This window comes from Tachypleus tridentatus, chromosome 13 (genome assembly GCF_004210375.1).
Source record: "Tachypleus tridentatus isolate NWPU-2018 chromosome 13, ASM421037v1, whole genome shotgun sequence".
NCBI classification, from domain to species: Eukaryota; Metazoa; Arthropoda; class Merostomata; order Xiphosura; family Limulidae; genus Tachypleus; species Tachypleus tridentatus.
Window position 1 is genome coordinate 225,694,604 of NC_134837.1, and position 26,881 is coordinate 225,721,484.

General features: G+C 32.0%; 2 protein-coding genes across 2 annotated transcripts in view; one reads left to right on the plus strand and one right to left on the minus strand.

Annotated features, from left to right (window-relative positions):
• Window positions 1-4,840, minus strand: part of Ge-1 (Enhancer of mRNA-decapping protein 4 homolog Ge-1) — a 157,723-nt gene extending 152,883 nt beyond the window's left edge. Inside the window, exon 1 of the mRNA XM_076474774.1 lies at window positions 4,527-4,840. Coding sequence (XP_076330889.1) covers window positions 4,527-4,617 — 91 coding nt within the window. The 5' untranslated portion in view covers window positions 4,618-4,840. The remainder of the gene's footprint in view (window positions 1-4,526) is intronic.
• Window positions 4,841-17,582: 12,742 nt separating this feature from the next.
• Window positions 17,583-26,284, plus strand: LOC143236493 (SNF-related serine/threonine-protein kinase-like). The gene is made up of 2 exons (XM_076474791.1): window positions 17,583-18,365; window positions 26,150-26,284. The coding sequence occupies exons 1-2, from the start codon at window positions 17,975-17,977 to the stop codon at window positions 26,215-26,217; spliced, it is 459 nt and encodes a 152-aa protein (XP_076330906.1). The 5' UTR covers window positions 17,583-17,974; the 3' UTR covers window positions 26,218-26,284.
• Window positions 26,285-26,881: the final 597 nt, after the last annotated feature.

Here is a 26,881-nt window from a genome sequence, read left to right on the forward strand (position 1 = left end):
CCAAGTGAATTTCACTTTCAAACTACTCTTCCTTAAATGTAATCAACTAATATGCTCGATGATTAACTGCTTATCTAATTCCGCTTATTGCCTAGCTATATTGGTAGAAAACCACTTTATATACTCTATTTAGAATTTTAATTTTTCCCACATTGTTTTTGCAGCAATGTGAAAAATGACCTACTTTTAAAAACATTAATTTCTATTAAGAGAATTATCTTATTTAGCTTTCCAGTTAAATTTACTCAGAATGCTTAAACTTAATATCCCATTTTCAAATAATTGAAAAAAAGTAAACCAAACTTTCAATTGCCATTACAAATGGCCCATCCACATCTGCCAACTACAAATCTTCTTAAGCACCCAGACAACCGAGAATTAAAAGTAACTGTTCTGTCATTGTGACAATAAAATCCATACGGTTAAACAGCCATAATAATGTTCAGAACATAACATTTCCATCAAACTCACTACAGTCATCATGCAAATAACAAATGTTGACAATGCTTAATCCTCTCCAACCTGGTATCTCAGAGTTTTACAGGGGCAAAATGGTACAGTGTTAAAAATTGTTTATGAGTAAAATACTAAAAACTATTGCCAAACCTTTTAACACAAGTTTCATCAACATTTCATAAACTAATGTGAAAAACACCTAATTTGCTAGTCCTTATTTTCAATATTTGCCCACCCTCTTGAAATTATTACTGTGATCATGGAAATCATTAATTGTTCACTAACACAAATACAACTTCTCTCAATGGACAAAATGAAGCCAATACAATAATATACATACAACCTGAAATTTATAATTTTCCTATGCTGCAAATATATTTCCAGTAGGTACAAGATTAACTATTCCCAACCAGTGCCAACCTGTACATGCAAACTTTTTCTTTATGCATGCCACAAGCCTTCTGCTCCCCCCCCAACAGAAATGCAAGATTCCAACATATCTCTCATGCAAATCATCATGTGCCACTTCATAACCAACAGGAGAATGGTATGCTCACACAATGGTACTCCCTCTACAATCCTCTTTGGCTGTAAGAAAAAAAAATGTATAAAATGGTGTTGTTGCTCACAGTTTTAATAAAGTTACAACAGTAAAATGTGGGCTATTGTAAATTAAGTGTCACAAAGCCACACACTGATGGAGCAGCCACAGAAAAAGAAAATTTAAAAATTGTGAACAGTACATAGCCAAGTCAGGACAACCTCCTCCTTCCAGTTGTTACAAAAACAAGACAGCCAAAAAATAACAGATGGTTTCATCTGGAAAACCTGTTACAACGTTGATCACTCCAAATTAATTGCCAACTACCACAAAGCCAAGCCTTCAGTACAGAACCATAGTCCATATATGGGATAGGCATGCCTGTGATGGCATCATTCCTGCAGATACCAATGTTGCAAGGTATCCAGAAAAACCAGATAAAAAGAGAAAAAAAAAAAAAGGAGGTTCATTATAAAATATTGACATGAACAGGGTGAGAACTAATACTAAGTGATTCCGGGGCCAGTAGACAACTAAGTAAGTCAGTATAAATGGTACAACTGGCATACAACATAGATTCTACATGATCCAAGGCAAGAGAAATGGCATACAACTCAGCAGTAAATACAGAAACTGTAGAGAGGATTCTTTTGAGAAGCCACAGTCATAGCAAACCATGGCAAATCCCATGCAGTCACCTGATTTCAAACCTCCTGTATAAATAATATGTAATGTCATCAGTAAACTTTACTAACTATGCTCTTATCAACTTTGTGTAAATAAAAAACAAAACAAAGGCCCAATCACTGATGCCTGAGTCAGTTCATCACTAACAGTGGTAATGACAAGACTCCACTGTCATGTCCACTCAACTAACCCTCAATAATTTACTCAATTTGTCTTTTTTCAACCTCTGATCTGATTTTCATAGCCAACTTATGAATCTTATTAACCCTTTCTCAATGGGCTCAGTTTAATATACACAAGTTAGTATACACATTTGTCCACATTAAATATTTAACTTTAGATGCAGTATGTATATCTTCACAAAACATGGTAGACTTGTAGTAAATAGTACTTTTTTTTTAATATATACACACAAAATCAATTTTTAATGATGTATCTTTACTAAAGATTAGTTTGTTAAAATACTGAGTCTGTTTTGTTGCTACTCTGAGTATGAAGTGATTCTGTGTTTCATGGTATGATTAAAAACCATTTGTCCCAAAATTCTCAAATATTATTTGTGTAATTTCTTAAACCTCCTAAAAAAATTTCCTATGTTTGTTTTCAGTAAGACTATGTTTTGTCTGTTATTTTCTCTACCCTAACTGTGGGACCTGTCAGTTTGACCAACCTCATAACCATCATAAAAAAAAAATTTAGAAAATAAATATAAATTATGATTATTTTTTTGTACTAGAATGACTACAAATTATCACATAAAATACTGAATGTTTAGTCTATGTAGCTTAAGTCTCATAGCTTTATATATCTATTATTATGTATTACACTGACATTCCAATCATGCCTGGCTAACATTACACAACATGCATTAACACAGTGCATGTACACTCATGTTTCCATATTCAGTAATACAGAACTGACCTTTAACCTTAACAAAGTGACCCTGCCTTGGCTGTTTTAGTGGACTAGTATTTTGTAATATTCAGTCACATTTAAATTATTATACATTATTTATGTATGTATATTATTACTATTTAGAAATAAATTATTACACTTATTTTTCTTAAAACACAAAACAATAAATAAAGAAGTAAAGCTACCAATTACCTCTACAAGCTACAACCTTTGAACTTAGTTTCTACTGGATGCAAGTTGCTAAGCTTTTTCTAATTTTGTAATGGAGGATATGAAACAAATTTTTTTTTAGGTTTTATATATACAGTTATATAACTAAAAAAATGTCACTATAATTTATAGTAAACTTAGTAACAAAGTTGTATTTCTGTCTATTAAAAAATATGAAACTTCATGCAGACAAAAGACATAACCTACATCCATGAAATCTTTATTTGAAATAACATGTTAGTCTTTTAACAAATTAAAATGGCTGAGAAAATAACTAGAGATGCATTCTAAGCAGTTGATTTGTTATGCACATGTAATATATTCAAGCGAGTCTATATAAGGGACCATTTTCAAAAATGGAAAGAGGTGAATCAGGCTACTGTGTTTGATTCAGCATATAAACCACATCTCAGCCAAAAGATGAGGTTTTATTTTATTTTCTAACTTGTCAGTATTGATAATTTGAGTTTCTAATTCACATGAAACTATAGAATTAGCAATCTGAAATCAGAAACATCTAATTTTAACCGTGCTGCAAGCAACATGCTATCACGAATCACAAAATGGGCGTTCTTTTAATATTTACTTTTAAAATAAGAAATTTTACTGATACATAATATTAATTAAAGCTGAATTATAATCCACAATTTGATACCAAACTTACTAATATAAATTAATAAAATAGTAGTTCGATACAATTTTGAATGCAAGTCAACAAACATGATGACATGATTTGTACTCTTAATGAGTACAAGTACATTAAGTACATACATTTTATACATCAAGATAATTAAACTGAAGTAATGTCTTCAAACAATTATATCAAGTTAGTAAACCTTAAAGCAGGATTTTTCCTTTCATGAATTTATGTTTGCTTTCATTTATATTTTACTAAGTTAATTTGTACAGCTTCTCTTATCAAACTATGGATAACTTCTCTGTCCATGATATATAAAAGTAAGACACACTGGTCTATAATTTCCATGGTAACTCTTAATAAAATATTAATATGACCTCCTCTCAAATACTCACATACATGCTCACTGTGTACTGACTTAGAAAATATGAAAGAAAAGCCTGTATACACGATCTTCGACCCTGTTAAAACCTTGAAGAAAACTTTGTCTGGCCCTGGCACATTTATCTATTTTTAATCTCTCAGTCATTCTGCCTACTGCCATGGGAGCATTATATGCATAATTCAGGTGAATTACAGTATTTCTCACGGCAATTTGGGATGCTCAGGAAGAATAATATCACTGTTACCTTCTCTTATAAAAATTGAGAACAATTAAAAGTTCAGCTACCACATTTTGAATTTTTAAACTAGTTAAATTGAAAGAATATTTTCTCTACCATATATTAGTATTATAATTTCAAAAAGCATGTTATCCTTGGTAATCATTATATTTACTTTTAGTGACCAGCATGGACAGCTTGATGTATTCATTTCTGTAAATCTCGAAATTGTTAGTTTTGGTTTCGTTACATTTCAAAAGTATAATTTAACAATCGATTCATACTGACATAACAACAGCAAGACACTAAAACATTTAGCAATTATTGTGTTAAGTCTACCAAATACGTTTACGTTTATTTTGTTCATAAAATAATTTATAATCATATAATGCCACAATGGGCGAAATAAATCATTTAGCAGGTAGCAAACTACAGGATGAATCAACTAATGAAAATTGGAATGGCGGTACCAACTTACCACTGCTAGACTGGTCAGGCTTTCCAACATTCAAGATATCTTTGAGAAGTTGTGTTGCTTCTTCTGTGTCAATTGAAAACTCTTTGCTCATAGCTCATAAAGATAAAACTGAATTCAATAAAATTCGTGATTTATATGCAAGAACAAATACCTTATGTTGTTATACATCCAAGGTCTTAAGTAAATATTACCCTGACGAACAAACGTAATATGTTAAATGCAATATTCTACAAAAATATTATGGCTGACTAGTTCTGAAATTACGGTACTCGCGACTCACCATTCAAAAAAGTGTGAATATATCATGTCTCACGAACGGCAACAAGAGGGAAATATATAAATAATCACCTTTATTACATTATGACCATTTAGTTTTCTACTTAAAGTAAAAGAGTAATTTCTTTAAGCATTTCTGCTATCTAATAAAAATAATAGTTTTAAAGTAGTACAAGTGAATTTTATTTCAACCACTTTTCTTACAAATTTATTATCAATATATGTTTTATAAGTTTGTTTGTTTGTTTGTTTTTGGAATTTCGCACAAAGCTACTTGAGGGCTATCTGTGCTAGCCGTCCCTAATTTAGCAGTGTAAGACTAGAGGGAAGGCAGCTAGTTATCACCACCCACCGCCAACTCTTGGGCTACTCTTTTACCAACTAATATTGGGATTGACCGTCACATTATAACGCCCCCACGGCTGGGAGGGCGAGCATGTTTAGCGTGACGCGGGCGCGAACCCGCGACCCTCGGATTACGAATCGCACGCCTTACGCGCTTGGCCATGCCGGGCCAACAAATATGTGCCGGCCAGGGATCGAACCTAGGACCTTCCGCGTGTAAAGAATAGTTTAGTATGTGTGTGTTTTCTTATAGCAAAGCCACACCGGGCTATCTGCTGAGCCCACCGAGAGGAATCGAACCCCTGATTTTAGCGTTGTAAATCCTAAGACATACCGCTGTACTAGCGGGGGGCATGTTTTATACGATAATTAAAGAAACGTCAAAATTAACGCAAAATTACCTAAGAAGGTCGAAACGTTGTTCTCTACTTTATTTTAATAAAAGTTTTAATACCCATACAAGTTGTCTTGAGTTATAAAACATATATTCATATTACAAATGCTAGCTCTAAAGACAGATATTTGATTAAACATATTTACAAGTGCGTACCTTGTATGTTTTTGTTATAAACTAGCAGTTTAACATCTAATTGTTAATGGCTAAAGAATTAATAAAATATTCTATATGATTTTTAATATATATGTACTTACATAAGTATATTTTCTCAAATAAAAACACCTATATATATGTACTCATATAAGTATATTTTCACAAATAAAAACACCTATATATATGTACTCATATAAGAATATTTTCACACAAAAAAAAACCTATATTGATAATATACAGGTTTCTCAATCTAATATGCAAATATCATAACTAAACTTTCTTATAACATAGTTTATGAACATATCTTCACTTTCACATTTTTAATACAGGTTTATGGCCTATAATAACAAGTTTCAGACGAATAGAATGTGTCCATTTTTATACTTATCATCTTCAATCGTAAGTTTGACGACAGAGCATAAAATTCGTCCATCCATCCTTCCTTCCTACCTAATCAGTTTTACTTAATAAATCACCGAAGAGATCTTAGCCATTTGTCTACGTTTGTTATATGTGAAAGTAGAGAAGTTAAGAAACTGTGGCATCCCTTTTATATTGCTTAACCTGTCTAGTGATAAGACATTTTGGGAAGACTTAGTGATATTTAGAACTCTAATATAGTCCTGTTATACAGAAATGTATTATGTTTTCTGTCCCCTCAGTTAATACATGGATTTTTCACAGTTTTTGTTTTTTTCATTTCTATTTGTAAGCAGAGGTTTCATCAACTAAACAAAATAACTTTTGTTAACATCTTGTGACTCTTAAATTCTGTAGAGTTTTTTTTTTTCAGTACTCATTAAGTAGTATTCAGTTTGGCTTTTTGTTTTTTAGTCCGATAGTGAAACTCACATTGAACAATAAGAGAGATCCAGTAAAAGTTTCTTTTCCAAATTTTCTTTCTTACCACTTTCACACACTTATTGTAAACACTTGCCCTTGTGTATCGTGTTTATTTTAATAAAAAAAACAACTATTTCATACATTCTCTGAATTCATTCTTCCTTATTAGTGAGATTAGTTTGAGTTCAAAAACACAAAAGCCTATATTCTATAGCTGATATTTAGAAAACTCGCTGTTTAGCGTGCCCTGCCATGTACTTTTCTGAAAATTCTTGCAATCTAGAATACCAAAGACTAGATATGGAGAAAAAAATATGGTTACATGAGTATGGATATCGCTGTTGTGAAGGTTTAATGCTGTTCGAGTGGATCAAATAAGAACATCATTAATATTTATTTCTTAAACTATATAGAAATTATAATAGAAATGGGTAATTGGAACTAATGAAATTGAGTCTAGATATATAAACATAAAATAATAAACATATATTCGCAAAATAATTTAATATAAAAATGAAGTAATGAATGGATATAATAACAATCCAGGAAAATATTTTTGAGAAGGAAAAGAGTTTTATTGAGGAAAAGCAGTGGCGGCGCCAGGATATTTTCGTTGGGGAGAGGGGTGCTGAGGTAAAATGCCATCAATATGAAGTGTAGATGGTAAATTATAATAATGTAAATACCAAGGTACATTTCAGAAATCTGAAATTTATTACAAATAATCTGTTTATGAAAATATGCGTATATGTAAAAGAAGAAGCTCACCTAAATTCCACCCAAGGTAATACATAATAATAAAGAAAATCAAGATTAGCTTAGATTGAACATTTAATATACCATTAAGAGTAAAGCTACAAATCAAAAGAAATATAACATAAAGACATAGTTTACATAGCAGAAACAAATTATCCCATGTGAAGTTAATACACTCTGAGGAAAAGTAAGGTCACTATCAGGCTAACTGTCTTTCATCATGTGTTTATAGTCAATATTAGTTCAAAACAATGTGCCTGTTCTGGTGATTGGCAGCAAATTTTGGATGGCTGATACGCAATGCAAAACGATCTCACAGAGGACACAACACCGGCTAAATGCTTGATAGTTTTGACCTATACACAATACACTTATACATGATTGCTATGTTTTACTTTTCGATAAAAGATAAATGAAATTAATGGGTAAATACCTTTGAAACCTTTGGTTTATCAAGTAAAATCCCTGATGATCTGTTGTAACTTGAAATCAACGTGGTTGTCTAATCTTCGTCAAAGCTCAAAATAGAATGGCATTACACAGGGAGCGGCAAAACAGCGCATGAGTTTCACTGCATTCAGTACGTTGCTATGGGACGCATGACACATACTTCTGTCTTAATGAAGACGTTGAGTTCTACAGATCTATGTCTCTTTGATGTTAATTGTTAAGCAACAACGACGATTGTGTTTTCCATATTTTAGGAATATATGTAGGTAACAATATTGGGAGCTGAGGGGGCTTGACTCATTTGGGGCTCAAGCCACCCCAAGTCCCCTTGGCGCCACCACTGAGGAAAAATTGAAAAGAAAATTAAAAAAAAAAGGATTAAACAGAAAGTGAAACACAGTCAAAGAAAATATTTATGGAAACTACACCTAAAAAAGAGGTAAGAGGAAGTATTTTTTTATTCTAAACTAAAACGTTTGCTAATTCCCTGAGGGAACTTGGTGTTGAGTTGGAAGATAAAATGTCGTTTTGTGCTTTTTAATTTTAATAGTGGATAGCTAGTACATTCATGTTGGAGTTACTATTATGGAATAGTAACTTTGAGGTCAGTGAACCCTTCTCTTACAAGTTTGAGGGATTTAAGTAAAAGATCACTAATTCATCTGTCTCTAACACGTAACTTATGACACGTGTTACACTGAATGCATTCTTTTAACTATTCTAGATAATCTTTTCCTGAATGATGTTGTATCTCAAGGTATGCCTTTATATTACTTTTGATGGGCTTTTCTCCAATGTTTTCGTCCGATACATTGATGACATTTTAGGAATTGTTACATGTATCAAAGCTCAAATAGAGTAGTTAATCGATTTTATTCAGCTATTACACCTTGCCCTTGAATACACTTATCAAATCTCTAATGAAAGTACCTCATTTCTCAACATCAGTATCCACATTTCGGGTGTGTGACTCTTTTAAAACTACCCTACACCAAAGATACTAATAGTAATGTTTACTCAGATAACAATTTTTTTTCCATTCATACGAAAAAAGGTTGCCATTCCTAAAGGACAGTTAACGAGATTGAAATGCTTATGCTCTAAGAGCCACGACATTTCCTCCAAAACCACTGAGATGAAAAAGTTTCAAAACTGTAACTTCCCAGGTTATTTCATCAGAAATTCCCACAAATATATACATACTATCAAATAACAATACTATACTATCTTTATCATAGCTGAAGTATGATTTGTTGCAGGTCTCTTTGCGGATGGTTCTGGTGATCTATAGTGATCCATACATCTTTATTTTCAAATGTCATCAAGTACAATGGATATTTCTGTCTTGAAAAATCTAAATTTTCATCTAAACACATCTTTATTGGTGAATTTATGAATTTTTTGAGCCAGAAACAACTTTTACACGCCCTTTTAAAATGCAAATAATTTTCTGTGCATCACACTACCTTCATCCTACTGAAGAATGAGAAAATGTAATTCTGATGCCTGCTGTTTTGATTTTATATTGGGCTTGATTGCCACGTGACTTGATGGTTTGGATTTTCAAAATTGTTATAATATAATATAATTGTGTGTGTTTTTCTTATAGTGAAACCACCTCGGACTATCTGCTCAGCCCACCGAAAGGAATCGAACCCCTGATTTTAGCGGTGTAAATCCGGAGACATACCGCTGTACTAGCGGGGGGTTATAATATAATTAACTTTATCATTATAATGATATCTTAGGACTCTGTCATTTCGAAATTATAATACTAGGAGAAGAAGACTGTAATTTGTTAAATATGTTTGTAGCTACAAGCATCATGAGATATATATCTGTATTAAAAGTAGCATGAGCTAAGCAACAATTATCTTTCAAACTTTAAAATTATTAGTACACTAGCTAAATGACCGTTTAATTAAATGGTTCATTACCACTTTAATCAAACATCGCAAATGTTCATTATTAGTGAACAATTTTAAAACCTAACGTTGTTCTGCAATGAAAATTCCGCCCTCCGCCAATACAGTGGTAAATCTACGGATTTCCAATGCTAAAATCAGGAGGTTTGATTTCCCTCGATGGGCTCAGCAGATAGCCCGATGTGGCCTTGTTACAAGAAAGCACACACACATACAATGGAAATTCCTCATATTCTTGTAAATTAGAGTAAGAAGGAAAATGGAAATTAAGTAAATCTAATTAGCACTGATAATTAGCAGTTAAGTCTAAATGATTTTCCCTAATATAAGTACTAGTTAAAAATTTAAGTTTAATTACAGAATTTCAAGACTCCATATACTCCGATTAGCTATAAAATTGAGTGTTAATGACGCTACAATTATGAATTTTACCTCTGCCGTTCACAAACCGTATAATAACAGCCGATTGGATAACTTTGTACCTAACAATAAATATTATGCTTACCCTAATAAAAAACATCGGAAGTGGTATTACCGTCGTGATACACACAAGAGAAGGCGTAAATATTTTTACTATTATGAGTGCTAAGATTATTGTTTAACATTTCTATCGTTAATCAATAAATATTTTCATAAATGGTGTTATTAATACTATCTGCTTAAATGTATAAGTATTAATAAAACGTTGAACAAACATCTATACAAATACTCATTTATAGATTTTTACCAAAGTTCATCATGTGTGTAACCATGCGGGAGTCAGGGAGGTCATATGACCCCCTCTACCCCACTTCGGAGGAAACTATACGCTCTCGGTAGGTGTATGTATGTTTTCTTATAGCAACACCACATGGGCTGTCTCCTGAGTCCACCAAGAGGAATCGAACCCTTGATTTTAGCGTTGTAAATTCGTCGACTTTCCACTGTACCAGCGGGAGACCTCTTGGAAGGAGATTAAAGGAAAAGAAAAAGAAAGAAAATAAAAAAAGGAAAATATGGACGGAATAGGGAAGAAATATGGATTAGATAGAGAGACAGAAAAATCACCGTGACAATATCAACATTAAGATTTGACCTTTGATTTTTTTTCACTCACTCCATTGCCATTAGGGCGCGAGCACATGTAGGCCAGTAAACAATTGAACAGTGGATCAAGGGAGGTGATGCAACCACTAATGTGATTCTGTATCTCTTTTTTTTCTCTTTTACTTCTTGTTATGGTTGAGTGATGAATAGATAGATGTTTTTTTTTCTGTTTTTCTAATTAATACTTATATTGTGATAAAGTTTTTAAAAGAAAAATAATTTTTTTTTAAATTTTGTATTTTAATTAGACAATATTTTTTCTTAGTTGTATTATTAAATGTTTGTTTGGTCTAAAAAGTATTTATATTTTGTGAATAATTTAATAAAATTCAAAACATTAAATTTTAGGCATTTTTTGCGTATTTTAGCCTTTCCAGGGCATGGGGGTTATTTGAATAATGGATATATAGAATACATATATTTTTAAGATTACATTTGTCATTTTTATTCCTTTTTTTTTCCATTTGTTTGTTTTTGAATTTCGCGCAGGGCTATCTGCGCTAGCCGTCTAATTTTGCAGTGTAAGACTAGAGGTAAGGCAGCTAGTCATCACCACCCACCGCCAACTCTTGGGCTACTCTTTTACCAACGAATAGTGGGATTGATCGTCACATTATAACGCCCTACGGCTGAAAGAGCGAGCATGTTTGGTGCGACCGGGATTTGAACCCGCGACCCCCGGATTACGAGTCGAACGCCTTCACCCACCTGGTCATGCCGGGCCACGATTACGTCAGCAAACTAACATTTTGAAGTGAATTACAAGGGCGCACTGGTATGATGATTAACTTTATAGTAAGAAAGTCTCAAAATTAATAATTTAACCAAATTTATAAAATATTATGTTCGTAGCTTTACTTTAAAATATTAAAAAGCTCCATTTAAAAACAACAACAACAAAGCGTAATCAATAAATATAAATAGTGCATATATATTTACTCTTCTGTTGTTTACTTACTTGGCTGTTGCTAATTAATGTTACAAAACTCTAAATAGTATCTATAAATTATAAAAGTACAGAATTACCCCTATAAACTCTATCATCCAGTTCTTCCTTTAAGGCGTCAAAGAAAATTAACTTTTCCTCTTTGTAAAACCTGGGCATAAGAAAGTTCACCACTACCATGTGCTGTCAAATAAAGTACTAGCTTTGAATGAAAATTGGTTGGCAGGTGAAGTTGCAAAATTATATAATGTGAATACCAGATAACCAAATCTATAAATTGCATTACTATTCTCATAAATCTTCAAACATATTCACATAAGTACATTTTGTAAAACTTATATACGAAATTTCAAGAATGCTTGTTCAATACAACAATACATAATCACAAAAACCTACATTTAACTGCGTATACTGGACGAAAAGATGTTCATCTAAGTCACGATCACATCCATACTAATTCTGTCAGAACATCAATTTCTAATGTTCTGCCATGGTCTAAAGGCAAAAGTCAACTGACATATATATCATCTGTCAGAGTTTGTTAAGCATTAATGATTGAAATTTCTAGAATTGTTATTGGTTTATAGTTATCAGTGATAAAGTAATTACTGCCCTCCTCAGACAATTATCTTCCACAGTTAGTTCAAATGAACTCGTTTCATTATTTTCATTCACCATCATTGAAACTCACAAAGATATGTTTTGTTTTTATTCGATTATTTTAAGAATATTACAAAACACATTTGTCCCCTCTGGGAAAGCGGTAAGTCTATGGATTTACAACGTTAAAATCAGGAGTTTGATTCCCTTCGATGGACACAGCAGATAGCCCGATGTGGCTTTGTTATAAGAAAACACACACAAAAAACACATTTAAGTTTTAAAGAAATGCTTCCTGGATAAAAATGCGTAAAACGACTTGTAAGGTTAGATCAAGTGTTTAACATTCGTAAGATTGTGAAGTGATGCCCACATGAATCAATACCGAAAAACACCTGTTAACATTGGTAACATAATATTAAGTCATTCTTCAATACTGCTGTGTATTAATTTAGATAGAAAGTCATAGTGTATATGCATATTTATGATAATCATATATACACTGCTAGGCAAAATCTTAAGGCCAATGAGCATAAAGAAAAAATATGCATTTTGCGTTTTAGACTGAACCACTTATTTGAGTAGAGCTTCGAAAGATGACAATAAGAGAAGGGGGAAAAAACAAAACTTTTTTAGCATTTAATATGGAAAATGTGAACACAATGAAATTAGCCTAAATACTAGCTTTTGCAGCTCGACAATTCTGCCACGTTCAAACACTGTCAACTTTTTAGCCTTTACCATGTTTTTTACCCAATGTAACACAGGAGATGTCAGTGGGAGATGTTGACAACACTAATGCTTGAACACAAATGATTACATTTCGTGATGTGTTTACCGATTAACGCTTCGTTTCAGTATGGTTTTAAACTTTTGACCAGCTAGTATTTAGGCTAATTTCATAGTGTTCACATTTTTCCTATTAAATGCTAAAAACGTTTTTTATTTTTATTTTCCCTATTTTTATTGTCATCTTTCGAAGCTCTACTCAAATAAACGATTCAGTCTAACAACGCAGCCCTCCGCTAGTACAGCGGTATGTCTCCGGATTTACACCGCTAAAATCAGGGGTTCGATTCCTCTCGGTGGGCTGACCAGATAGCTCGATGTGGCTTTGCTATAAGAAAAAAAAAAACACACTAACAACGCAAAATGCATATTTTTCTTTACGTTCATTGGCCTTAAGATTTTGGCCAGCAGTGTAATAACATAAGTAAGACTAATATACATTTATTATTTTTGGTCTCGCATTTCACATGTGTTGTATATCTGGAAGATATTTGGATTGAAAAGACAATCAATGAGTATCTTATAGCCAGTTATCTAAATGAGTGTTCTATAAGTTTTGTTTATGGAAATGTTCGTTTTTTGGATCAAACATGATGGATATTTCTTTATTATTATGGCACTGGCCTGTTGGTCTTCAAAAGAAACAATACAATGCTTTTCAAATAAAAATACAGTCAGAAGATAGAAAATGATGGACATTTTGCATAATCACTTGACTTAGAATAACAGGTCTGTCAGGACCATCCGATCTTGAGAAAATCATGAAGGTACATTTAGTGTTTTGTGTCGTTATGTAAAGTGAAAACGTCAGTAAATAATTATTATTGTTTTTCTGGGTACTAGGTTTAATATTTTCACAACTTATATTATTATCTTTGTCAATGGTTTTAACATTTGAAATATGACAGGAGTGGTTATGTCTAGCAATGCGTACAATTAATTTGAGTATACGAGCTATTTTGGTGTCGCTTCACCCCAAATTTAAAGCAGCTTCATTTATTACGTCTATAAAGGTTTGTACGTCTTCATTAACTCTACCCTAATAAAACCAGTATAATGCCTGTTACCCAAACCTTCGACTATGTTCATTAACATTGATACAGCATTGAACAAATTACCTGTTAAAGTAATATGAATAATTCCTTCAGTGAGAGTTTTTATTGTACAACTGTCAAATCTTTTACTATTTATCTCAGCAATTTAGTGATATCTTTTGCTAGTCTTATTAAATCTTCAATACAATTAGTGTTTTTCACTTTTCTTTCTTCAGACATTACACAGGCCTACGATGGTCTTATTGTCTTGAAATTTTTTACATGTTCTGTTGTAATTTCGGTGCGCTAAAAACGAAAATGATATCAATTTTTCTCATCACGTACAGATTCTTCACAAAACGTGATATGTACTTTTACATAAGTGAATTATTCTCATTACAATCGAATCATATTTTGTCATGCTGAAAATGTTGACAACTACTGGCTATAGATTTCTCTATACCAATCGTAACATGAGAGTCTTATCGACCGTTCTAGAACTCTCGAGTAACACACCATGAGTACGTCAGTGGTTAACTGGCCGCATGGAATGTTTCTTCAGGGTATTATTTGTTTGTATGTGCACTTTGACATTTTTTTTCATGATTATTTATTCATAGCTATGGCAAGAAGAGGTTGAATAAATGATCCAAATATATTACGTTATATTTGTGGTAACTTTGCTGTAAATTTTATCTAAGTATGAAGATTTATTTCCCGACTTGTAAAAATCATTACGTGATATAAAATAATGCTGTTTGTTATCAAGCATAAAGCTACACAAAGGACCATCTGTGCTCTGCCCATTACGTGTATCGAAACCCGTTTTCTAGTGGTATAAGTCCGCAAACATACATAAGCTATAAAATGATGAATATTATTTTCAAAATCCGCGTAGCTGAATTATGAAAAATCCGTTATTAAAACCAAAACAACTTTGTAAATTTAGATTCGTTGGCCTGTATTGTTAAAGCGAAAAACTGTTAGGTTAAATCAGAGATAGCATTACTTACAGTGTGTTTGTGTGAAGAATTCATTCCAAGGTTTGTAGCACAGCCATATTGATAGGTCCATTAGTCGATGTGGGTCAGATGGAGCAAGATGTATCCAGAGTTGGAAACACGATATTTTATACACTTGTTTCTGAGTCTTCCGATTTCTCAAGATGTCCAGCAGATCTACTTTCACAAGTTAATTCTTTATAGGTAAAAGTGGAATCTTCTAGCAAACCATAACTATAATCACTTGTTAATTGGCTCATATGGAAGTGTCTCTCAGTAATTATTTGCTGACCTTGGCACGAACACCCGAAATTATTAACTCAGAGTGTACAAAGACAAATCGTGTAACTTCTGTCTTTTACAGATACCATTTCATTCACTGATTTTTCAAAGTTCTGTTCATTGTTTTTAATTAAGCTGCTTTCTCCAAAAATGATTTATAAAATAAACAATTGCTACTTTCTCTTAAGGAATTATGTCTGTTCGACAATGGTAATCATAATTGTAATTTCCATTCTTCTTAGTCAAGGCTAGGAATATATATCCAGCTAGCTCATGTAATTTGTTTGAAATTTGTCTGACTCGTATTTGGTAATGTGGTTTGCTAGTTAGCTTCACGTTTTTATAAATTTTTTGGTTTGCTGTACTTCTCTCTGTAACACTTTGCGTGTTAATTAAAACTCCGTTTTTTTGAAATTCTCAGTATTTATTTTATAACAAAGGGTTTAGGTTATACGCTAACCAAACTCCATCTGGGAAGAGAAACATCCAACAACATCTCAAAGTATGGATAAATAGGCAATGAGATTTCAAGTTGTTATGCAGAAAGCAATATTCAAAGTTGAAACGGCTCAGACGCGACAACGACAAGCATACAACCATAAGAGAAGCCCAGATAGCTTTAGAGTAGGTGACATCGTTAATTAACGACTAGCTGGAGTACCTGTCCTCTGAACGGAAGTAATATAGATTCATGAATGAAAAGTTCTTAGGACATGAAAAATTTGCTACCCTGATATCAAATTGTGAAAAACGCAAAAATTCCAATAAATAATGTGACGGTCAATCCCACTATTCGTTAGTAAAAGAGTAGCCCAAGAGTTGGCGGTGGGTGGTGATGACTAGCTGCCTTCCCTCCAGTCTTACACTACTATATTAGGGACGGCTAGCACAGATGGCCCTCGAGTAGCTTTGTGCGAAATTCAAAAACAAAACAAAACGAACCACCCTACCATATTTAGCGAAAATTCATCTATAAGAGGTGAGCTAATGAAAAAAAAACGCCATAAAAAGCACAAAACGCAAACTGCACAATTGAAAATTTGTATGTACTCGCACATGGACCTTATAAACCTCTATACCAACTTTGCTAAAGATTCAAATTCACCCTGAGAAGAAGTTACATGGACACAAAAGACAGTACTATTATATTTATATAGATACACCCATTATCTTTGCAAGAAATAATTTCACTGTAAAATTTGGTTCAAGGAGGGATAGACATTTTGGAGCTACTAAATGATTAATTCCATTAGTGTATTAATTAAGATATCCTATTTCAGATGCAACTATAGGACGATTTCATGTTTTAATATAAAGAGATAAATATAGTTACTTGGTGAAAATTTTTTGGACATTGGAGAAGATGAAAATCATCCTAGACAGTTGCAACAAAATAGGAATATCGACTACAGTGAATTTGGAGGTCTTCCGTCCACATGACAAAATACTTTTGCTGTTCTATCCATCAAGAGATCCTGCTAATGACTTACCTATGTTTCAAGCTTAACCTACTCAAAGAATATTATGACCGATACGATGAGTTGGTTATTACAATTCAGCTAGGTTTTTTCAACTGTTAATAAACTTCCAATAAGCCAAACTGAAGCTGGAAACTAGTGTCGGTTTCATAATACATGCATACTCAAAATCAAGATATTTTAGATAGAAATTAAGTTAGTAATGTAATGTAGCCACAAATTCATTGTTGAAATAAACGATGAATCATATATATGTAAAAACGGCTTGTTTGGGTTGAGAAATTTTTTACGTAGAGGAGTGGTAAATCAAACCATAGCAAAATAAATGTAGAATTCATTATTTCACACTTTTTCGTTTACTTAATTTCTTTAATATTTATTGAAATTAATCACATTGAGGTTTGAACTGTATTGTTTATTAATGTTTGTATCTGGTTTCGGCCAACTACGAGTTTACTATTTTTTCATTTTTGTAAGTGATAAATTTGTATATTTTTATTTGGAAGATTTTATTTCTGTTGTCATATTTAATAAATTTATTTTATTTACTTCTGGTTGTAGAGATGTTCTATTTAGGTCGCTACAATGTGTGCATTTTACTGATTCTCATTTCTGATTATTTTTTAGATTTAGCGATATCGTAAACAGCGCTATCTTTTGTGGGATTTGGCGTTTATTACGCAAACTGTATGCGTACACGCAGGTTAAATTAAATCTGAGTTTACGTGTTTAATAACAAATACACATTAAAAAATCTATGTGATAACAATGTATATTAATTTTAAATAGATATGTGATAGCTTATTTGAATTATTTGTTTTGTTGGTTTTTTTGTATACTGAAGTAAAATGATGAGCGAGAAAGGAGCAATTGAACCTAAGGAAGGACGAAGAAGTAAACCAAACAAGTATACGGGGAATATGATTGCAGGGCTGTATGACCTCGGGGATACTTTAGGCCGTGGACACTTCGCAGTTGTGAAACTTGCTAAGCATGTGTTTACTGGTGAGCAAGTCGCTGTAAAAGTGATTGATAAAACTAAACTAGATGATATGTCACGTGCTCACCTTTTCAAGAAGTTCGTTTGATGAAACTTGTTCAACATCCTAATGTAGTTAGACTATATGATGTTATTGACACACAAACAAAACTTTACCTCATATTAGAATTCGGAAACGGTGGAGATATGTACGATTACATTATGAAACATGATAAAGGAATTGATGAGGAGACAGCTAAAACTTATTTCCAACAGATCCTTCATGCAATATCTTACTGCCACAAACTTCATGTGGTACACCGTGACTTGAAACCAGAAAACGTCGTATTTTTTGAAAAATTAGGAATGGTTAAATTGACAGACTTTGGATTTAGCAATAAGTTTTGCCCTGGTCAAAAACTGGAAACTTCATGTGGGTCATTAGCATACTCTGCACCAGAAATACTGTTGGGGGATTCTTATGATGCACCAAAAGTAGGTAAGTACATATTTATTACATACAACGAGGAAAAAAAGAAAGATTTATGGTAAAGACATATTTTAAACATATTACAATTGTAATTAGAGATGAATAAGTAACTAGTTAGCCAAAGTGTTTATGTATATTTCTTGAATAGGATAAGCATAAAAATAATATTCAATAAAGATTTAAGTCATAAGAATATTTTGCAGTAACCTACCATACAAAATAATGAACTTTACTAAATCAGTGTATCTGATTTGATAAAAATTTTTGTTTGATAAACATAATATAGAAAAAAACAACTAACATTTAGAAGAAATGCAACAACGTAAGACCATAGTATATCTATTTAGAAATGAAAATACATTAATGTTAATCAAAGAACCAAACATCAACAAGATGTATTTATTATGCATTAAAGAATCTACAATAATGTGATTTTTTTTGTTTTATACTATATATATTAGTGATAATTAATACATTTTGATAAAGTTAAGTAAAAACACAAGGAATGACTGTGTTAAAAACAGCAACTCCAAACCTTGGACTAATTATATTAGTTTCTTATAACTTAATAAACAAGACAAAAATAAATAAAAAGCACTGCAATAATCAAAAAGAACACAGGGTACAAACTGTAATGCGGTATTATAAAATTACCCTGGTTTTGGAGGTGACTGCAGAAGTAGAACCCACATTGAGGTGGGGATATGCCATCTATCAGTCTTAATCTCCATTTGTCAGTCTCACCTAAGAAATAAGAGAGTAGAAATAGAAATTAAGAGAGCAAGATGTGGGTGCTCAAGCCCACAACATTCCATATCTGTATCACCCTTTACTGCCTGCAGACAGTTGTGGGAAGGTAACTGTAAAGAAAAAATTAATTGAAATAAGAATAAGAAAATAAGGTACTGCCATTTGGGGTAAGTAAATTGAAAACTTACATCTTGAAGCAAGCATTCCAGCCCCATTATGGTAGAAAGGTACTTATTGATAGCACAGAAGATGAATTATACTAGTGTGAAACCTCCATCCAGTTATCTAAACAAACTAGTAAAAGCTCCCAACCACCATCAATTTATTAAGTCTACTATGACTGTTTTGCTCTAAACAAGCCTTCATATACAGCAAGGCATAGATCAGTTATAATGCTTATAACCATACCCTTCTGTTATTAACATTATAACTTCATAATTCATATGTTGTAAAATTTTTAATAAATCAATACTTAATCAGTAGTGTTGAAATACTGATACAAAAATTAATAGTTAATAGATGTAATAAAGAAACTTTAAATAAAATTATTAAACTATTCTGTAACAAATATATGAATGTATTCAATAAATATAAAAAAATAAAAAATTAGAGAAATTTTACTTAAAATTTTTACTATTTTTGTTAAGAACACTGTCATTTAACAACTTGGGACTACTTTATGCAGATGTACACCTTGCTGCAAATAAAGGTTTGCTTAGAGCATAATAGTCACAGTATACATAATAAATTGGTGGTGGTTAGAAGCAATAGAAGTTTGTTTAGATAATTGTATGGGACTTTTCAATATGGTATAGTTCATTTGCTGTACTTTTAGTTAGTACCTATCAACCATATTGGGGGCTGGAATGCTAACATAATGAGGTGGGTTTTCATCTTGCTTATCCCCAAATTATAGTGTCTTATTTTCATGTTCTTATTTTTATTTCAATTAATTTTTTTCTTCTTTACTTCAAAGAGCAGTCACCTTCCAACAACTGTCTGTAAACAGTCAAGGGTGGTGTAGATGTGGGATGTTGTGGGTTTGAGCACCCAAATCTCGCTCTCTAGTTTCTATTTTTATATATCTATTGCTACTCTTTTATTGGCAAATGAAAGTTAAGACTGATAGATGTATCCCCATTGCAATGTGGGTCCTGCTTGCAGTTACCTCAAAACCTAGGGTGCATCTTATAATCCTCACATCATCATTTGTACTCTGTGATCTTTTCAATTCGTGCAGTGCTTTTTGTTTAATTTATTTTTGTTTTGGCTTGTTTTTTAAGTTATAACAAACTAATATATATATGTTTCTGTGTTTAGGTAAATTGATTGTACATGTTAAAACCTTCTCCAAAGATTGTGTATGTGTTACTGTGTCAAGCTTGTAGTACACTTAATTACTCATTAACCTTTCGTTACACTTTATATGTTTACCTTACCTCAAATTACGTGGCATCTCCTTGTTGAATAAAATTTCTGTAGGTGTTAAAAAAGATGTAATTTAATGCACAAATACTTGCACAATTCTTGGATTAAAAGGAACTGAATGGAATGTTTATAGAGACTATAAAACATTCATGTTTTCTCTTCTACGATGTGACGGTTGAATTTTTACTTTATCTAGTCATATTTAAGTTTGATATTTGGTTTCAAATCTGTGTTTCATTAGTAAATGATTAAGCCATTTGATGTGTTATCATAATGAGGTTTCAAACCAAGGCCTCAACAACAGCTGAAGGAAAAGTTAGTAGCTTAAGAAGTGGATAATATATTCTCATGTGGTGATTGGTTCTCAGCAGGAATAGTCCTTTTGATGACAGAACTTCTCTAAAAAAAATGAACTAGTGGGCCTTTTTTTTGCAGCTGTATGGATATGAGAATACGAACCTCTTTGTGAATTGTATTACATAAATGTCAGAAAATGGCAAAATATCAATTTTAAAATATTTCTCAGTTAATATTGTTGAAATGTAGTTAGAATTAATGTATAGGTTAATTATAAAATTTGTGCCTCAAAATAATTTTATGAAGCAGTGAAAATATGAAAAGGCTGAAAAATCCTTGTTTTCAGACCTTGAGCACGATGATTTAGAATTATGTTATTTTAAACTTATACATTGAAGTGTGTAATTCATGCAGAACAACTGCATTTTTTTTAAATTCAGAGACAAGAAAATAGTTATTTACTTGTTACTCAGAACAGCTGGTATGGGTATTAACACTTTTATTGATAAGGAGGGAACACAAACTCAAAGTCTTGTAATATGAGGGCCCAGTGTTATGAGAGCTACACAGCTCTTATTATCAGGGGTATACCAAATCTCATTTATTACACAGTTTGAATAGGCTAGGCTGTCTGACAAATTACATTGTAGGTATTCTCAACAACTAAACATCAATGAATGTTAGCAGGGAATGATGAAGAGGGTGTAAAATTGATTCTCTCATCACAGGCATGGTCAGTTTGAACAAGCTCATAACCTCTTTGTATTTTAATAAAAACTTTATAGTTTTGTTACTACTAACTTTTAATATAGTGTACATTTTCTCAATTTTAGCACTCTTTCAGTAAATAATATGTCTTTCACATTCAAAAAAATCATTTTTGTGAAGTATTTGGTTGGAATAGTCCACGTGCAAAATGATTTTCATGTTAAGATTAAAATACTTCTCTTTAACTAAAATCTCAAATTTCATTTGTGTAATCTCTTAATCTTACACAAATTTCAAATGTTTGTTTGCAATAAAACTGTATATTTGACCTGTTATTTTCTATACCATAATTCTATATGATGTTGGTCAATTTCACCAATCTCATAACCACCAAAAAAAACTAAATTACCCTTTTTTCTTTCTAGAATGGCTTCATATGTAGTGTAAAACTACATTTATTTATCCCAATTAACTTTTAAGCTTGTAACAGTATACATCTATTTGTAATTACATTTTATTGTTTTATTGCCCTTTTAACTATGTGTAATTATATTTGCACCATTGTAAGTCATAAATCACTTGGGAACATGCAGCTAAAGTCACACTATTGAATTACATTAGCCATGAGCTACTCAAAGCTCATCTCATGTGTGCCTTGTGAATCAATATTATTATGCTATTTTTACTGTTTAATTTACATAACATAATCTTGACTATCATCAAAGGATCCATCATTTTACATTTTAGTTACTTCTATAATAATTAATAATAAACATGAAAAACGAGAAATAAAGTACTTACTTTTTTGTTGTTGCCTTTTGTCATTGACAATTGACCCAGCTTTTTTTATACTAATGTATAAATGCAGTAAATATATTTTGTTTAATTAAATAACTAACCAAAGAACATAAAATAACAAGATGCAAAAAGCAGACAATTTCTTCTAACTACCATAGTTTTTCTGAATTTCTAATTGTGTGGCAAGAACCATTACAAAAGTTATCTAATCTAGGCATCATCCTTCCAGTTTGTGCTAACACTGAAATTGATAATTTTTCATTTTGAAAACAATATTATATAATATATCAGATATAATTTGATAGATGAACACCTTTGCTTTATATGGGTTATAGATAATATAGAATTAAACTTAAGTGAGAACTAATGTCAAATCCTGAAAGAGAGGATATAACAGGTGAGACTGGCAAGAGAGGTCTTATTTTGTATTTGATGACTGTAACCAAACAGAATGGAAGAGTATCAAAATAATGGTTTATTTAAGCAATTGTGATTTTGTAGTGAGTAATGTACATTGAATTTCATACTTGTTGGAGGGGTGGTGGATAAAATAGAGAAGATACCTAGAAAAAATGTGTGTGTCACACTTGGAGGAATTCAGGATTTTTTTAAACATTGCTTTATAAAACTAAGAACTTAAAACTTGTGTACTATTAAAGTATGGGTTATTAAGTATGACTGTATGCTGTACTAATTGTTAGATTAATAAAATTTTGAATGTCAGTAAAACATCATGGTATCAACAGTAAAGTATGCCTGTAATGATAGGATTAAGATTTATCACTTTTAACAATAATTGTTTCTATGGAAATAACAATTTTTTCAAGATTTAGCTCCATAAATAGAATTTTTATCAAACATTTAATCCATCTCTGTAAAAGATGCTGAAGAGTCACTATCACATCTTCATATTTCATAAAATATGGTAACAATTCTATTATAAGAAGTACTGCTAAATATAACCCATTTGGTAAATAATAAAAAACTATACATTTTTATTGTCATTCATCAAGGACCATGAAATAGTGGTGCCATTTCTTTTGTGAAACCTCTTTCACCTTCTGATCAAGGATGAGTGTGTATCATAACCAAGTTATTCACCTTATATTGCAAATTCATACAATATTTATCATAATAGGATTATTTTTCTTATGTTTAACATGAGCTAAATAATAGTAGTGTATTAATCAGTTTTATAGAGTACTTGCACTATATTTGGTTAACATAATTCATTTGATTCTGAGGCTCTAAATCATACACATCTAAGGATAACATTAAATCTTTTTCAATCAAAAGCTAGACAGATCTTTCTACTGTGCTAACAAAAGCTCCGAAGTGTAAATACTCATCCCATTTATTTTAGTATAACTTCAATGTAGAATTTAATTATTATGATAATGTTTTAGTTTAGCTCTTTCAACAAGGTTTGATTTAGTCTTTATAGTACCCCTTTCAAATATTTTTATGCTACTTAAATATGTAAGAGGCACCACTATATCATCAATATATGACTTAGCTATTTTATAAAGTAACTCTAACAGACCAAGTTCAATTAGTTCAATGTTCTATTTAAGAAAAAAACAGAACTTTTTAAAATATTTCTAGTGAAGTGGGTGTTAGAAACAATATACTTACAAGTACCAATTTCAATAAAGTGTCTTTCTTTCCTTGGTTTTGTTAGTGTTCACATGTTTTTCTGTGCTTTTTTCCCCCTCTATGTGATTTGAATGACAGTGTGATATGTTAGCTTCAATTATTTTTTCTTGTCTTGGTCATTTCATTTATCCTAGAGACCTTTTTAGATGAGTACCATCATTTCTTTAACAACTTTATGACTGTGTGTGTACTTTAAAAAAAGTATTTGACTGAGGAGTCACTTTTGATCAGTAATTTTCAAACCAGTGGTTTTGATACTTCCCAAGTTCTTGACATCACTTCAGAATTTTCATTACACCATTTAAATAGCAACCAAATATGCTACTGCCAATGTACATCAAGTGATTGGTTCTCTTCTACCTCATTTGTCTTTAATTAGGTCCCTTGTCATTCTGTTTCTACTGAGCCTGCCTTATTTTATGGGATATTAAATCAGCTCTTTTCAGTGTTTCTTCACTCTGAACATATTTCTCTGTAGATGTACATGTAAAACTACTTTGCCCAGTGATCTTTGGTTCATTTAAGTGATTTCTTGTGACCTTGTGCCTTTCCATCTGTATGCCCTCTTGTGTCTGCATCTAGCCATTTTTCAACCTTCTGATGCCACATGTCTTCAACATCTTAAGGTAGCTAAAACGTCTCTGCTGGCTATGGAAACTGTAGAGTTAAGTTTTTATCCCATTTAGGGCATTTATTCTTGTCTTTTATCATCTTCAATAAGACCCTGCTTAAGATGAATGTGGTGTCCTATGGAATGCTGTCCCATTAATTTGTGGGTGCCACACTCTTGTGATCTCCTTTTTTAATGTTGTTTACAGAAAGAAGCTAAACTTTGTATTTTCTTTTTGAGCTGAGCTCCCTTCATCATTTTGAGTGTGGGATTACAACTCTTTGTGGTGTAGATAGGTAACATTTCTAAAGTTAACATTTTTCTTACCTGAAAATGTATTTCAGTTAGATATGCACCTCTATGTAATATCCTTCATCTAGAGCATTTTGTTTTCTCTCTCCAGCATTAGTCTTTCAGATGCTTTTGTTTGTATGCATTACTGTGCATGGAGGATGTATCACTCCTCCTTTTGGTGGAGGGCTATAATCTAATGATGATAACATCAAACATGTTTTGACATATGTAGGGTTAGGACTATACATTGTCTGGGACACATCATACAAAACAAAACAAAACAGAAACTCAACATATTAAGAAACCTAATAAACAAAGCCACAAAAATATGCTCACCTAATAAAATTAATGATGAAATCAACCAAATATAACAACATCAAGTGACTGGTTCTTTCCTACTTCATTTGTCTTTAATTAGGTCCTTGTCATTCTGTTTCTTCTGAGCCTGCCTTGTTTTATGGGAAATTCAACCAGCTCTTTTCACCACCTGTAACCTTGATACTGTTTTAGAGAAACAGTTCTAAGTATAAAAGTCTTGTTCCATCAACAGATTTCCTTCACAAAATGTTGAAAAATTGTACACACCTAGACCAACAACACAGTTAATGAAAAAACCCATAATAAATTCAAAGAAACATACATTGACAATCATAACACCAACATAATTTATAAAATACAATGCAACAACTGGCATGGTTTCTATATTGGAAAAACAAGCCGAAAAAATGGAAACCAGATTCAAGAACACGTAAGCACCTTTACACGTCTTTGAACACTGTAAATGAAGTAAGCACAACATAATCACAGAAAACACCAACATACTAAGCTAAGTTGGGAAACAAATACAAAGAAACACAAAATCAAAAAAGCCCTACTTAAACCAAAATTAGATCAGTGTGTAAAGGAGCACCTTTATACATATATTAATTAATAACCTACCATATGATTGCAACATTCCCTACAGCATCATACCTGTTCACTCCTCATCTGTGCCTAGCAATGGTCAGTTGTTGACTCTCCTCCTGAAGATGAACTAAGAAGGTCAAAGTGCTGTTCTGTACTTTATTTTAATTGAAGTTTTAATAATAATACCAGCCATCTTTAGAATATGTAAGTTTATATAGCTACATTAATATAGCTTAATTAATGGTGTTTTTTTTCTTCTTTTGTTGTTGTTTCTGAGACAAGAGCAAATATCTCCTCTCTTTTGCCAAAGCGATTAATGTGTTCTTGTTGTTTACCTAAATGCTAGATGTTTGGAGTCTGGGAGTGATCCTGTACATGTTAGTTTGTGGACATGCCCCTTTTGGAAGCAAATGACAGTGAGACTTTGACCATGATTATGGACTGTAAATACACAATTCCAGCACATGTATCAGATGATTGTAAAAGGTAAGTGAATTGTATGATACATAAAACAAATTTAATATTTACTATTAAATACTGTAGCTTCCATGATATAAGGGTTTTAGAAAGTAATAATACTCACTCATGTCAGGAGGATTATGGACTGCAAACAACTACTGCATCATGGATGTCAGAAGATTTACAAAAGATTAGTAACTGTCACAGCACCTGTTAGACTTCTGGAAAGTGAATAAACATTACTATACACCTCAGAAAATTATGGTAGTTAGGGGTGCAACAAGTGTTCAATGCTGATTTGGTATTTTCTAAATCAGCTGTCTGAATTATTTGAAACTTTTTCAAGACCAAAACCTTGTGTAAACCTCTAATTTTGATGTATACTTTATGAAACTTATAAAATATTTGTTTCTTTGACAACTTTTTGCTGTCAAAGGAAATTAATTCTCACCTGTTTGTTTTCCTATAGATATGAGCATAGCCAGTTGGGTTAATGCATTCAACTTCGTAATTTGAGGGGTCACAGGTTCATATCCTGGTCCACACCAAACATGCTCATCCTTTCAGCTGTGGTGGCATTATAATGTGATGGTGAATCCACTATTATTGTTAAAAGAGG

Excerpts from the sequence above, each read along its gene's own strand:
- LOC143236493 (XM_076474791.1), top strand. The coding sequence starts at position 17,975 with ATGAAACTTGTTCAACATCCTAATGTAGTTAGACTATATGATGTTATT. Across the intron at positions 18,366-26,149 it reads TTATGATGCACCAAAAGTAG|ATGTTTGGAGTCTGGGAGTG; the intron begins GTAAGTACATAT and ends CCTAAATGCTAG.